Source organism: Argopecten irradians, chromosome 16 (assembly GCF_041381155.1).
Source record: "Argopecten irradians isolate NY chromosome 16, Ai_NY, whole genome shotgun sequence".
NCBI classification, from domain to species: domain Eukaryota; kingdom Metazoa; phylum Mollusca; class Bivalvia; order Pectinida; family Pectinidae; genus Argopecten; species Argopecten irradians.
Genome location: NC_091149.1, coordinates 12,816,241 through 12,833,116, shown reverse-complemented (window position 1 = coordinate 12,833,116; position 16,876 = coordinate 12,816,241). Strand labels below are relative to the sequence as shown.

Genomic DNA, 16,876 nt, shown 5'->3' with positions numbered 1-16,876 from the left:
GTATAAACATTTTATGTTGTCATTTTTAAAAGATGAATACCTCTGTTTAAATTTTGCGTCATAGTTTGGTATATACATCAAACATTACATGAAATTAATGTAAATGTCGAACTTGACAGTTTTAATTAAGTTCATGTTCAGGTTTTATTTCATTATAGTCTTACATGTCAAATGAAAACAATTCATAGAAACATAGTAGACTGAAATCAATAAAAATCAATTAACACCCAGCCACATTTGGCTGATGAGACACTTGAAATCGTTTTAAAACCTACGAATTACGGCTTGAAAGTACAATGTACCTATATATTTACCTTGAGTCTTACATATTTCTCTTACGATTGAATAGTATAAAATATCAAAATTCAATTATAGAATATCTGACATAATTAATTGTATAACGATAAATGTACCAAGGTTGGTCCCTCCGCTGACAATGTAGGCGTCTGGTACTGTGTCCAGTAGACGGAGTACTTCCGGTAATGTGACGGGTCTTAGCCAACACCAGTCGCCATTCCGGAACATCAGACTCTGGGCGTCCTGGTGGGTCTGTTGGGGAAAGTAATATTTAGAACTTACGAATACTTCTGGTGCGATAACAATTTGTGGAAATCATTACTGTATATTAGTTTCCATCACAGACGAGAGTTTGCAACTGAAAATTGCGAAAATGATTAGCCATAAAAAGTAGTTACACAAGAAATCGTGAAATTCATGAAATAATAATTAAATATTTCGATTTACAGTATGGTTTTCAAAAACGTTAACTTGTATCTATAATTAGTTACAAAATTTAGCTGCTACCGTTTTGTACATGTACATTTCTTCGAATCCCGTTCGTTTTATCAGGGTATAATGACTGAAAAATACCTTAAAACAACATTAACATTCATATAGGGATTGGATTTCGTTTTTATGTTACCCATGCTTGTATGGAGCAATTCCTCTGAGAATAACGCGCCCCATATTGAATATATTCTTAGAGGAATTGCTCCATACAAGCATGGTTAACATAAAAACGAAATCCAATCCCTATATTTACACTCACACGACTTTTTATTTATATTTTATGCAATAAAATTGTCATTTGAAAGTGACGTAATTATTCAATAAAAGTCGGTCAAAAGTGGGAGGAGCTTACTCAATTGAACAGCGAATGATGACGCTTCACGTAAGGTAGAATTATTCATCCGCGACGACAAAAAGTTCAATATTTTAGTGTAAAATAAACATGACAAACCAAGTAAATTTCAGAGATAATTTTATTTCATCAGATCAGAACTTTAAATAGATATTCAATTTTGCTAAAAGCTCATATATAGCGTAATAACATAAAGTATTTGTTCTCGCCCACATATGTGAACTCGGTGACCGTTATTGTGCAGCGAGGCGAGGCTGACGCACGCTTACACACTAGAGTTTTCCGAAGTTGTCAAAACACCAGTGTTCAAGTAGCTAAATTTGTTTGAGATTGTTGTCTGGCTTGACGATATTACATCCTTCGGAGCCATGTGATTATATAATCTACGCTTAGATCCATCGCCATCTATAGATGGAACAACTTCACTTGTGTTCGATGGATACAATGTATTTGTGGTGACGCGTAACTGTCAACACGTGGATTACTAGCGGTGCATGTTTTATAATACACATGATTAAATTCTCAAAGAACAAAGACAAGAGAATATGTTTATAACTGACCTAGCTCTGTCAGAGGGTCTCACGCCCGTCAACCCCAAAGACTCGATCGTAGGACACAGACACAGAGGTAATGTTTACATTTGACATCCATCATTTTTAACAAAAATGAAAGCACTGAACGTCGCCCAGGTCGGGATATTTTTTTCCCCGTTTCTTTATACAATTGTTAATTTTAAATATGTTTGTATCATGTATAAATATAAAACATGTATATATTGTTTACATTTTTCCAAAATTCTATGAAAAAAGTAGCCCCTGTACGTTGCATAGAACATTTTCATACGCAAGTTCAAAGTTCAATGTTACCATGCAGTTATGGTAAACAAAATCGGCTAGTACTTACGTATAGTGATCAAGCCAAGCAAGTGTAAATATAGTTTAATATATCAAGTCAGTGTAACAAATATATCTAATATATTAAATATGTATAGATATGATAAGTACCTGAAGTTCTTTGGGAAATAGTATCTTCTCTTTTAATTCTCCATCGTCATGATTCTGGAATGAAACCAACGTTGATTGTTTGATTATTTGATCTATTAACGTCCTATTAACAGCTATGGTCATGTAAGGACGGCCTCCAATGAATGCGGTGTGTTGTGATAACCAACGTCATGAAATGGTAGCCATGCCACCTTCTTGCGAAGATAGCAATTTATTTCATAGTAATGAATGAGAATAATTTGATTTATTAGTTTAACGTCCTATTAACAGCCAGGGTCATTTAAGGACGTGCCAGGTTTGTTGGTGGAGGAAAGCCGGAGAACCCGGAGAAAAAACCACCGACCAGCGGTCAGTACCTGGCAACTGCCCCACATGGGATTCGAACTCGCGACCCAGAGGTGGAGGGCTTGTGGTAATATGACGGGACATCTTAACCACTCGGCCACCGCGGCCCTTGAATGAGAATAAGAATTCAGGAATACTACATGAATTAGTGTTTTGGTGACGTCATATTCAGTTTCACATTTTAAATCTGTTATTGTACTTTACTGAAATATCCGTAATATATACATATATGTATATCCTTATATAAATCTAAATCGCTCCATTGTACTGTTAAATATTTGTCTTCTTTTTTATTTACTGTTCGTATCAGATTATGTAATCGTGTTCGTTTTGTGTGTCTTGATAAAGGGGCAGATTTGACAACCTTTTTTTGTCCACACGGTTAGAATTGCTTCTTTGTCCCTTATATAAATCTATCAACTGTCATAATTATACGTTAATCAAACATTGACGAAGAAATGAACCGCTACTGATTTTACACTTAGTTATTAAATAAAGGTATTTTTATTGTGGTAATATGAAGAGAATTAAGCACTAATACCATACAACATTAATTGATATGAGTCTGGTATATTTAACACATTGTATAAGGTATGATTATTTGTAAATACCTGCTGACTTACTTTCCATTCAAACGTTTTACTGTCAGTGTTCTGGAATTCGACGGATTGCTTTGTTTTTAATTTAGGATTACATGCGTCAAGAGTTTTATTTTTATTCTAAAATGTATGATTTCATTCATTGGCTAAATCTTTTTTTTTAACACGTCATTAGCTGTTATATCGCTTTTTATGTTGTAAACTATGAACAATTACTGTTACATAATAATAAAAGTCGTTAAGGAAACCTGAAGGCATAGACAGAGTTTGCATGCTATTGTATACTTTTGCATTTTATTGAATAAATCTGTTGAAATTGAAATGGAAAGCTGCCTCATGCACACAAACAATATAAAGAGTATTTATTCTGATTATGTGAGACATATTATGTACTGTAAACGTGTAAGTTACCTCCTTGGTTACGCGAGGGGGAACTCACGCTAATTACGCAGATGCCTTTTTAGCACAAAACTTTCCCCTTGCGTAAGATTTTGTGTCTATATTAAACTATGTTGCAAGAGGTTAACAGTCATACAAATGTACTTATCATCAAAAAAAAATGTCGCGAAGTGTTCACACCTGAAAATCGCGAAATAAAACACTCACGAATATTTCTACTTTTACAGTTTCTGATACAGATGCATTATCATCAGTGAATCCTATATGATTACCTCGTGTGAGTCGTCGCCATTCACAGACAAATGACACAGATCCTCTATATCTCCATTACAACATTTCGTCCGCTTCGTACAATTCTGTCAGCATAAAGCAACAACAAAATAACACTTATAAACACTACAAGCCATAAGAAAAAAATGTTCCTGTGCATTTGGGCTCAATTTGCACTCTTCATAAACATTTTTCGTTTTGTATTTATATATGATTTTTTCCTTCAGAGTTGCCAAGGTCTTGAAAGTTGCTCTGCATAATTGCCGAATCTATCAAGTTTTTAAATGTATCTCCTTGTAATAAGCATTTCGAACATGTAATAAATACAAATTAAACATAATAAATCACAGTTAACTTCTTACACTGTATAACTCATAAGACCCGGAAACTACAAAAACTTTTATTTGTTTAATGAGAGAATGCAGGGACACATCTTTATATTATTCACTCATCTTGTAATTATTTACCTTTTTGCAGTGGTTTTGGAAAGCATCAACAATAGGTCTGTAGCCCGTGCAACGACACATGTTACCTGTAGTTAAGAAAGATGATAATATTTTAATCAAAATGGAATATAATCCGATCAGTGGATGCATGCGGGGATTCCTCTAATTGCTGTTAATACATAGATTATACATATATACAAAGATTTTTTCAGACAGCATATATGTTAACATCAGGATTTTTTTCGCTTAATGTAAATAATTCTGCCTGACAAACATACTACGTTTTGGACAGTCTTCGCAGATTTACATCATAGGTTGTTTCTATTAAAATGATAAAAATTTCACTGTGAGGGTCAAATCATCTGTACTTTAATATAAAACAAATTTTGTGTCATTTATTAGAGACTCGTTTATTAGTATCATATACCTTATGTATATATAATGAGAACAATACAACGTATCTGCTAGCAAAGGCTTTCTACAAGGATTCCTGTAAGATATTTGTTATCTGAAATTATAATAAAAATATACTACCCTTCAGAGTTTTTTCCCTAGATTTCTGTGTGATTTTGATGTCTCTATTTTATGATTTATAACATTAAAATAATCCTACCCTCCAGAACTTTCTACAGGGATTCATGTAGGGCTTCGTTATTGACATTTTGTAAGAACAATTGAAATACTCTACCTTCCATAGATTTTCCAAAGATTATCGTGAGGGTGTGTTACTCATACTTTAGAACAAGTGCCTAAGTTTCTCCAGAGATTATCGTGAGGGTTTGTTATCGATACTTCATAATAAGAATGTGCTCTCCCTCCAGAGCTTTCTCCAGAGATTATCGTGAGGGTTTGTTATCGATATTTCATAATAAGAATAAAGTGCCTACCCTCCAGAGCTTTCTCCAGAGATTACCGTGAGGTTTGATATCGATACTTCATAATAGGACCAAAGCTCCTACCTCCAGAGCTTTCTCCAGAGATTACCGTCGATACTTCATAATAAGAACAAAGTGCCTTACCCTCCAGAGCTTTCTCCAGAGATTCCTGAGAGGGGTAGGCCTCCTGCTGTAGTAAAGTATGCATTGTCATCACCATACCCGGAGTACAGAATCCACATTGTAAGCCGAATGAGTCCACCATACTTTTCTAAAATCAAAACATATTATTTCCAATAAATCGAAATGTTAAAATATTGGAGAAAAGTCAATAATATTATAATTGTTTTCCTTTATTTCATCGCAAAAAAAAAAAAAAACGTAGATCTTAGCAAGGTATATTTATAATTAGACTACTTCCCAAAAAGTGACAAAGGATATTGAACAGTCTTTTTTTTTTATCGACGGCAGTTGACCAACCAGCAAAGTACGTCTGCTATTAACAGTAACTAGTTAGTACGTTAGAACCATTACCCTTGCTGTTGATATTGAGATGTTTGTTGCTTCGTAACCAAGTTGTTCTATCAAAAATTGTTCATGTCACTACAGACGTAATGTTGTTGTCAATATGGTAGAAAGGTGTGCATATGGCTTGTTTTCTATACGAGTGTACAAAAGTCATCATCACAAATAATGTCATGAGCGATAGAGAACAGAGTCAGTACAGATCAGTATACATTACCTGTCGTATATTTCTACTTTGAACTTTAATGATTGTTAATATTATAATATAAACTCGAGCCTTACCTGAATTCCATTTAGTCCCTTACGAGTACTGCCAACCCCCTCCACCGTCGTCACAGCGTAACCATGGAGATTGCACACCAAAAATAGGCAAGCATTTACATTCGCATGTCTGAGAAAAAGTTAAGAATAAAACCTAAATTTGATTTACTTATTTAAATCTTCCTACGAGTATACTCATACTGCATTAGATATATTTTCATGCTACCAGGTACTGACCGCTGATAGGTTTTTTCCCCGGTACTCCGGCTTTCCTCCACCATTTAAACCTGACACGTTCTTTAATTGCCCTGGCTGTTAATAGGGCATTAAACCCAACAAAACAAAACCAAAAATAATGTCTTTTCTCTATCAGACTACTGCTGGCTTCTACTGTAATGAAATGAAGATTCGTCATACTGAAAGATCAGTATCGAATGAAACAAATGACCATTCTCCACAGACTGGCAGGGTGGATTAAAACTGAAAAGGAACACTGTTTAATGTGAAATCATTAGTGCTTCATGAAGTCTGTTGTAAAAGCATACATAAGGCTGTAGATACAGTACTATTATATTAATCTAACATAAGTGGCTTAATATGAACTTTATCAAAAGAGTTCAATAATTTGATATGCCATGATATTTACGCGAATGGCATATTAAGTTATTTAACGAGTTTGATAAATTTCATATCACATAGTCACGAGTGGAAGATTAAATTTATCACATAACTTTTATTAATAGAAATATTTTAGTAAAACTTAAAAAATTTCGTCTCTATATAGAACAGTAGAAATCTGGCTGGGATGTGGCGTTTCCGTCTACTGAGACAATCATGCGACGTCATATATAGATTATGACGTCAAAACTACATGTGACGTCATAATAGTGTTACTACACATGTGTCTTGCAATATGTGATAAAGGATACTTGATCTGCCTCTCCGCCTGGTCCCACCAAGACAACATCACAGTACAGGCTCCACATCCTCCTTGGTTACAGGCGTTCTTTGTCCCTGTCAGTTTTACTGTTTCATATTTAAGGAAAAGCGACAGGTTGCTTTAAAAATGCAATAAATATCAAGTTATCTCTATTAAAAATAATTATCTTAATATGTACAAGTTTTGTTTCTGTGTCCCTGTCAGTTTTACTGTTAAATATTTTGTAAGAAAAGCGACAAGTAGTTTTAACAAGTAATTAACATCAATGTCTTACAATTAAAAGTTATTAACTTAATCTGTACAAGTTTTGGTCTGGTAATAGTGCTATTTCCCGAAACTAAAATAGCTTCTCATGTCTAATTTCTTTTTCGTCTATAAACTTGCCAATTTATGAGATGTTCTCAAACAATTGTTGTGTATAAACAAACCTATGTTGCAAAACAACTATTGTATTAATTATAAATGCTTATCATTATGAAATGTTTCAATCCTATTTCGTTTTGATAAATACGTATAAACAAGACTATGTTGCAAAACACCTATTCTACCCATCCCCTATTGTTTTGAGTGCCTTCCTATTGTTTTTAAAATCCTGCTATTTTGAATATTTACTATTGTGTTGATTTTCCTATTGTTTTGAGAATCCTTTTCGTTTAGATATCGCCTAATGCTTTTTTGAGTATCATATTGTTGTGAGTTCCCCTTATTGTTTTGATTACCTTCCTGTTGTTTTAGTATTCCAAATTGTTTTGAGGATTCTATTTATTTGAGTATCATATTGTTTTGAGTATTTTATTGTTTTGTGTTTTATTCTTCTATTGTTTTTTTTTCCTGAGTGATACTGAATACTGCACTATTATCAATAAAGATACGGTGATATCTCCATATTATTTTTAGCATCTCCCTATTGTTTTGAGTATACTATTGTTTTGAGTACCCCCCTCCGAGTGTTTTTTATCTGAGTTATAATGAATACTGCACTATTATAAATAAGGATACGGTGACGCCTCAGGTACTGTAACAGAGTGATTGACGGATCGGGTTTCGACTCTACCACCTGTAATTATAAAACATACTTTTATTGTAAAAACATATTTTCATTTCAAAACGTTTTCTTTACACAAACTGGAAACAAATATTGTGAGTTAATAGAGCGATGATAAGAAATAACATGACCTCGACGACAGGTAACATGTAACAGGCAAGACATGTTGAAATTGGACTGAAGCCTGGAGTCGTCTCCAAATGTTAGTCATACATTTTTGCACATTGTTCTTAAAATTATAATACTTTACTAGCATCCAAAACGTATATTCATGCTATGAAAATACCAGTCTTCAGTCCGAGAAATTATATATTTCCCCACAATTAAATCATATATTTATCATTCAAACAGTATTTATGTCTCTTTCACAAATTTTTCGGCTTCTTGGCTATCTTCAGCTACACAGAAACAAAAGCCAAATTAGGTGAAATTCATTTTTAACTTCTTGATATGATGCAGTAGCATGCTGTAGCATCATATCAATAAATATATGTTTACTCCCTTTGGAGGACGATTGTTTGAAAACATATATTTATCAAATAAATTATGTTGTTTCTCGCTGGAGACGATTGTCAAATGTTTGCAAGAAAACGTCGTTATATCTATTCACAGAAGTAAACAGAACCACATAACGAATAGGCCCAGCACCAGCATCCGACTGTTGGAACTTTATAAATTTACTTATATACATCATATTGTACAACTGATGTTAAGGGGCGAGGCTAGAGTGGATTGTAAACGATCAGATATATAGGCTGTGTGCGGGTCATACAGTTGTTGCATGGAACAGTAATGGACTTTGTGATGATTGTACATCTACCGCTCACCCCTCAACATATACTTAAACTCTTCGATTTCTTTGACAGGATCAGTTTATTCCGAAATCAAAGGGGTGAATATGTCAATATTGAGGCGTGTTTTACTCATCATGATATCAAAATAAACTGGCATAAAGATCTATTTGTAAGAAAACATTTACTTGATGAATTGCTCTATATCTGTAATGGGAGAAAGCAACGATCCGTATGTACCACATCGAACAAATAATAACCAAAGAACAACATGTAATGCATAACGTGAAATATGCGTCGGTAGTTTTTTTCATGGTCTGGAATTTTCAAATGATTTCGTGAGTAAAAATATTCGTATCGCTGGAGGAATGATACCAGCAATATATAAAACTAAATCTGTTATTTTTATATTCATGATTCCACGAGTGGGGTGTGTTGCTTGGTGTCTTCGGCGGCATGCTTCAGTGATATAGCACTTTAAAAAGTGCAATAGTTCCACTATACAAGAAGACACAACACGAATATACCGCAGTCTCCCAAAACACGCACCTCGCACAACATACACGCAACACACCACATACATGGGAGGCCCTCCTTACATGACCAAAGCTGTTAATAGGACGTTAATGAATCAAACAAACAAACAAAATGATTCCACAGCAACCACATTATGAACAATAAAAACATTGTAGTATGTTAATGGTAGTATCTCTAAAAAAACTTAAACAATACTTTTTAGTGTGATATGATTCACTAAACAAACTGTATCACTATATAAAACATCCAAATAAATATAACTAAATTTTTCCGAAAAAAAAAAGTTTCTTAAAAACAACAATAACATTAGAAATTAAATAGCGATGGTTAAAGATAGTTAAAAATAAGGCTACAACACCAGATTTTCCTGCGTAACCTATGTTTTAGAGTGAAGATTCATTTCAATGTTTTTAGGATTTTTAGTCTCAATTAAATTATCCGATATCGTTTAGCTCCTTGAATTTTCTGTATGCTATCGTGACATAACGCTGTTCAAACACATGTAAACATCGCCAGATTTAAGCTTATATCGTAGTACCCTCAATACTGCAAGGGACCACGACAAAAACGTATTTTTTTTGACAAACACAGCGCAAAAAACGGTGAATAGAAGGAACAAAATACATCTTGTAATTGATAATATCAAAAGGTGAACTAGCATTTGAATATTGCATAATAAAAAGGGTAAAAGTGCATTTACCTTCATTAAACAAAATTTATGAGTTTATATGTATCAAGAAAAGGCAATGTTTTCATATAGATTTCAAAAAGAAAATCCTTTTTATATTTCGTGAAAATTCAGATATCCTGGTTGTTGGACTGATTTTATTAGTATACAATTTATGTATATGCATAATGTATGTAACTTCAAGATAGACACTATGTGGTTCTGTGAAGAAATGTTCACCTTCAGCACTAAAGGTTTGATTACACTCAACTCAATAAAAATATAAAGACTGGAAACTCAGTTATACATTACGCTTGGAAGTCATTATCTTCAGAACGAAATACTTGATATTTATATATAAATATACAGCATCAAAGGTTTGATTACACTCAACTCAATAAAAATATAAAGACTGGAAACTCAGTTATACATTACGCTTGGAAGTCATTATCTTCAGAACGAAATACTTGATATTTATATATAAATATACAGCATCAAAGGTTTGATTACACTCAACTCAATAAAAATATAAAGACTGGAAACTCAGTTATACATTACGCTTGGAAGTCATTATCTTCAGAACGAAATACTTGATATTTATATATAAATATACAGCATCAAAGGTTTGATTACACTCAACATGACTGAATACTCAGTGATAAACTACACGTGGATTGTGTTAAAAGTCAAACAGCTATATAAATATAATAATACATAATAAATATTTGCATAAAAAGAAAAACGATGATCACGGATATTAAAGTAATAAAACTTGCCTTTTCCTGAGATTAGTTGTGTAAGTTTGTGTGATATATACCTGTTCGCACCCACCTTGAGCTGATTCACATAAAACATAAGTGCTCTCCTCTCCATACTCCATATCAGGGCGGTCACATATGGTGGTGTGTCATTAGGAAATAATCACTCTACGTATAACCATACTAAAACCAAACTCATATATCTCTCCTTTCCAAGTTTTCATTTTTACTTCTTGAACCGCTGTTTATATAATGGATTCATGAACTAATAAATGAAGATTACGAAACTTTTGTATATCAATCATCAATGTTGTCGACAGCTACATGGAAAGTCTGTGTGTAATATAATGAGGATGCTGGGATTTTTATGTCTCCTATCGCTGCATACACTTTTTCGTGTTAATGTACGAGAACGATCGAACGCGAATTGAAATATTTCGTGCATGAATAATACTATAAAATTGATCTGCGGGTGTCTGAATATCAGTAACATTTCTTGATAGCGAATTTTAATTATTCGCGAATAAATTGAAAAATAACGATAAAGAAGTGAAATTAAAGTGTTGTACTGTTGTAATTCGATTTTTTTTCAATAAACATGTGCTAGTACTAACAAGTAATAAGTAAATGAAGATTGTGAATTAAGATTTAAAACAATGAAATAATTGAATGAGGTTTATTTAGAATACTGTAAACGAATATTATTTCGCGAATACGAAAAAAGGTTGTTTACAGTAATCACAAACATGACCTAAATTATGATTAGTCTATAATATGAATCATATAATCATTAATTTGATATCGTCATACTAAGATCATATAAGTGGCAATTATGCAAGATAATTACCTCATGTTCTCGTAAGGTAAAACTAAGGCATTTTGTTCAGTTAAATAATTTAGGTTCTAGCTGTACTTTCGTTGATAAGAAGCAAGTCAGAAGCAAGTCGCAACAGACCAAGTGACGAAACACTAATGTAGACACTAAATATTATATCGATAACATTTGGCGCGGGTCCATTGAGCCAGTACAGCACATTTAATACATCGAACGATACATATGACGTCATAATCAGCTGATCATATATGACATGCTTGATGGTCAGAGGGAAAATAATCTTAACGACGTTTTTAATAATTAATAAAATAATTTAAATTCACATGCATTTTACATAATGTGTTTCTAAATACTGGGTATATGAATTAATAATCCATTCACGTGATAAATGAAATGACTGTTACTATTTTATCTATAATATCTCTTTTATTAAGAGTTAGTGGGCATCGATCATAATCTAACGAATATTATTTTACAGACTTATATTAAAGCTGGAAAAGTAGAAGCCTGCTCTTATCGATAATTGGATGCGTGTTAAACTATGATCAATTATAATGATATTAAAACGAAATCCTCGTCACTAAAATTGTAAAAGAAAAAAACCCACCTTAAATACAGAATGCTGACAAAGAAGAATAAACTACACAACTGATGACCTTTGAACCGTATTAAATCGCTGTCAAAAACTAACGTTGATATGAACTTTGAACTTCGGTAGACATTGGTGGCATTAGGGTATTTGAATATCGAGAAATCAAGAGCAAAGTATGGAATTTAATCCATCTTGACCTTTTCTTCCGTTGTATTCCTGACCATAATTCGATGTTTTTTTTTCTTTTGGTACTGCGGTTTTCAGTTTCAGCCAAAACCTGGAACGTCATTAGATAATCTTTCTGATGATAGGACGTAAAAGTAATGCAAAAAAGTAAACCTTACGGAGAAATTCACCATTAGGCTATTAAGAAGAAATCTGACAATGCAAAACAAAATCAGAACTTTATGCATTGATGTCACTATTTTTTTTTTCATATTTTTTTCATTCAAATCAATTTTTTTTTTCTAACTGTGTGAATCCGCTTATAGCATTCTCACAAAAATTTGCGAACAAAAATTATTTCATACCTCGATGTAATTAGAAAATAGTGACATCAATGCTTATAATTAATTTATCAAACTTCATGGTAAAGTAACATACATTTACACATACGATTCCATTGATTTTTCCTAGGGATATTTTTCCAAATCAATATGCAACGTTAATGTGTCTATTGTGACGTCACGATAACGTCGGGTTTCCGTGCCATTCTCGGATTGGTGTTTCAAAGTTGTATGAAAAGAGTCAGAAAGCTTGATTTAGTATAAAAACAAAGAACAATTAATTATTATGAGATTCAAAATCATCTTGTGTTATCGGTCGACTATTGTGTTAACAGGAACCTAGCTAGCTTCCAGGGTTCTAAAAACGTATCTTAACGGTATAACATATTTTTCTTTATCTAAAGTTTAATTCATGATAAAAAGCAAAAAATATATCAAACTTTCCACCTCACGAGATAAAATATCATTGATATTTATCAAGAAACAAGGATTATTCCATTTATTACATTTGTTCACGTTTCCATTTACAGTATATACCGTCAATATTAGTTCTGCCAAAGGTTATTCCGCCATTGTATTTTACAGAGTAATTTGTCATTGTGATAATTACGTCGTATTTTTGTGAGCATAGCGTCATATTTCTACACACAAAAATGTAATTTATGATACTATAACATGAATGTATTCAGCTATGATCAATGGTTGTATTATCCAAACCGTATTCAGCTATGATCAATGGTTGTATTATCCAAACCGTACAAGGGAGGTAAGGAGGTTATGCTTAAGTGAAAAGGGAAGTAATTCGTACCTGAAAAGTCACGGTTGTGTAACTTGGCCGCGCATGCGCATACTGTTTGTTTACAGAGAAAATTTTCAGTGGAAGTTTTGAATGTTGAAGCGATAAAGTTTTATTTCGACCAAAAGCCACCTCCCACCCCTTCCTCCTTTGTTTTCTAATTTCTGTCTATGTTTTAATACTTTGCAAAGTGTATAGTAAATTAATCCTCATTGGTTTCATGCTGAACGTATGATGTAATTTCATATTAATAAAGAGAGCCTCATTATTGTATAACTGTGAAGGCGCTATATTAGCCCCATCTTTGTATAAAAGGGGTTCTTATTATGTTATTACATATATATGTCAACAGATAACCTTTACACTTTTGTACTAAAAGTAAAGTTGAATTTTATGTCGTCATTTATAACTCAAATAAATGACATTATTCACTTTCAATCATGGTTTCTGTTGTTATTAGCCCTATTTAACAAACTGAGTACATCCTTTCTGAGTCATTGATGCATAGCTAAATAGAACTTAATTGTTGCGTACACACTAATGAGGTAAAAATAAAATTTTCATTGTCAATGCTGCATTTCGATTGATCAAACACGAATGAAATTTCAAAATTGATATTTTCACTGGAGTGAGGTATATCGCTTTCATGTCCACCGTAAAGACTTACATGTATACATGTTTCACTACAAAAATGTAATAAAATTTCATTAGTTAAGGATTTGAATGTAGTTCTCTTTACATATTGTAGTTTAAAGCTCCCATGGATGTCTCAAATCATGCTTAGTATACACCTATTCTTCCATACATCCTAAGCGAAGGTCTTTATTTTACATCACAAATGCACAATACCGAGACGGACTGTCAAGATGACAAACAATGCTCCGTTACACTGTATTAGGTTTCGGCTGGTGGTTATTACTCAATCACAGCAGGTTACATTGAATAAGATATGGAAATATATCATTAGATCCTGAATCGACTAATCCTGTTGCCCGACATATAGACTGACATGTACGCATACCAACCATACAGCATGCACTGTCGTATGACAATCTTAATTAATTGGTGTATTTACTTAACCTGACAAGCAGTCGCCAAGTATTATCAAAGGGTAAATCTTGGGTTTTATATACATGTACAGCAAATTTGTCTCTCGGCACAAATTGATATTTATATACAAACAAATAAAAATATGCTTAAATTTTGGTGTGTTGAATTTTGGCGCTTTCATGCCAAACGCTAATTAAGCCAATATATGACCCCATCGAAAGTATCCCAATTTACGGGTTGTCATTTTTCAGAAATTTTAAGTCATTCTATATGATTAATTATATAACAAGTAAAAGAAATATGGCATTTTCAAAACTCGAAATCTCAAATTATTGTTCAAAACACTCATTTTAAAATACATCCGAATGTAGAAAAAATAACGTTATTTCAAAAAAATATCAAAAGTTAATACTGTGAAAATTATTTATTTTACAATTTTACAGAAACATTATAATATGGGGTAAGGGTTAGGGTTTGAATTCTGTGATTCAATAATATATTTGCCTACGTGACGTTTACCTCTGAGATATAGACCATCCTTAACACTGAGACGCCAAATGTTTTAGTTACGCACCTCAGTATGTATAACATGATCCTTACATAATGGATGATATAAAACCTTCAGACACATGATACATGTGTATCGTCATAAATAAGATTTTATGTGTAGGGGAATTTACACTTCTCTGCCAGACTAAGACGTAGGTGTAATTGTCTATACATTCTAATGCTTTCTATTGTGGTTTGATTCGTGTTTCGCTTAAGCACGCAAGTGCCCGTAGGGACATTTAATTTACCATGTATTTACAAATCAGTTATATAGATGACTGCGATGACTGAAAGATCCCTTCGGATCTTCTGATACTCACTACTGACAACAGCTGATCGAGGAAGAGAGTGGCGTATGTCAATATAATTGTAGATCTATGATTATAGATAAAATATTATAGGAAAGTTGTTAAATATACCAATCTGATGCCTAAATGAAAGTGGATAAATCTATAATCATGGTTTTGATTAAGTGATAATTTTATTGGGCGCCCCAACCCTATTTAGCTCCTATCAAAATTCAGATGTGCACATATATTTGTAGACTGGCCACCAGACCCTAAGTTGCTGATAAAACTTTCTCAGCAAATTTACTAGATTATCTCCCCATAGTTTAAAACTTAGAATCAGGCATGTAGTAGAGACAAAAATAATCAAGCCAAATTTTAATGATTCTTTTTAATATTCTAGAGACTGGTGGCCAGTTTAATATATTTGATGCGATGCCATAGTTATATATTCATCTCCCTTTTCAGCTGGAGGATAATCTAGGTATACTGGCGGGAGTTGGAACTGTTTCTACGTATTGTATATGAGCAATCGAAGACTTTTGATTTTGTCACCATACTCAGTAAGTTATTTCACTTCATACTTTATGGAAGACACAAGCAAGGTTCTAATTTCTGAAAAAAACCAGCAACTTTTTTTGTTCTTGAAAACAGATTTTTATATCATGGAGATATTACACAAAAGTCTTAGCGAACTCTAAATAAACATCGAATCATTGTATCAGCCAATCGGAATCAATGTTAAAAACCGCAACGCTATTTTTTATGGAGTGATCATGATTTAAAATCAACGAAGATGCTCATTACCAGCAATATTGAATTACTAGTGCATAACATTTTGGTAAGTCGCCAGCACTTTCAAATCATTTTATTTTCATAAAAACATAGTTGTTATTTACATAGGAAAGGTGTAATGAAACATAAATACAAGTTCAGTATATAAAACACTTTTGTTATGCAAATTTTTCTTGTTATATAAACTAAAAAACAATTACAGAGTATAAGAAGCACATTTGCAATGCTCATTTTGCTTGTAATATTAACTAAACATACCATTACAGTATATAAACCACGTTTGTTATTCTAATTCATTTTGCGTGTTATATACACTAAAATACAAGTTCAGTATATATAACTAGTTTGCATAAGACCTATTGACAGCTAAGGCTATATAAGGTCAGACCAGTATTAAGGATGTATTCTTCTGAGGTTTCAGTCTCGTTGAAGTCTCGTTTCGACAAAGTTCAAAGAAGTTATGAGATTTTCAAATATATTTTATCAATATCTGTAGCAAGTTGCCAGATGCAAATTTTGTCAAAAAATTACATTTCTATTTTCAGTAGATTTTTTTATACAGGGATTTTAAGAATTGGCCCATTTGGCGGCCTCTTTTCCTCTTTGAGTAGAGCAATAGTTGAACCATTTTTTACTGAAATTGTTTTCACTTAAATCATCATTGCACCAGCATTTTTAGCTGTATCGAGCTAATTTTTGCTGTTAATCTTTACTAGGTTCGTGATTATTAAAATATTGAGCATTATTGCGTGAAGTGATACGCTTTTGTCACTTTATTTTTACATTTAATGGTAATTTGAGCACTTTTATTTTTTTTTACTCTAAAATACTGAAAAATAACACATATTCAAATGGGGCAAAAA

The 16,876-nt window shown here is 32.7% G+C and overlaps 1 protein-coding gene across 1 annotated transcript in view; it reads right to left on the bottom strand.

The window, feature by feature from the left end:
- Positions 1-16,876, bottom strand: part of LOC138310641 (xanthine dehydrogenase/oxidase-like) — a 41,935-nt gene that overhangs the window by 19,426 nt on the left and 5,633 nt on the right. Inside the window, 8 exon segments of the mRNA XM_069251923.1 lie at positions 414-549; positions 2,146-2,199; positions 3,761-3,844; positions 4,226-4,290; positions 5,224-5,350; positions 5,887-5,995; positions 6,795-6,891; positions 7,805-7,862. Of these exon segments, the coding sequence (XP_069108024.1) occupies positions 414-549; positions 2,146-2,199; positions 3,761-3,844; positions 4,226-4,290; positions 5,224-5,350; positions 5,887-5,995; positions 6,795-6,891; positions 7,805-7,862 (730 nt within the window).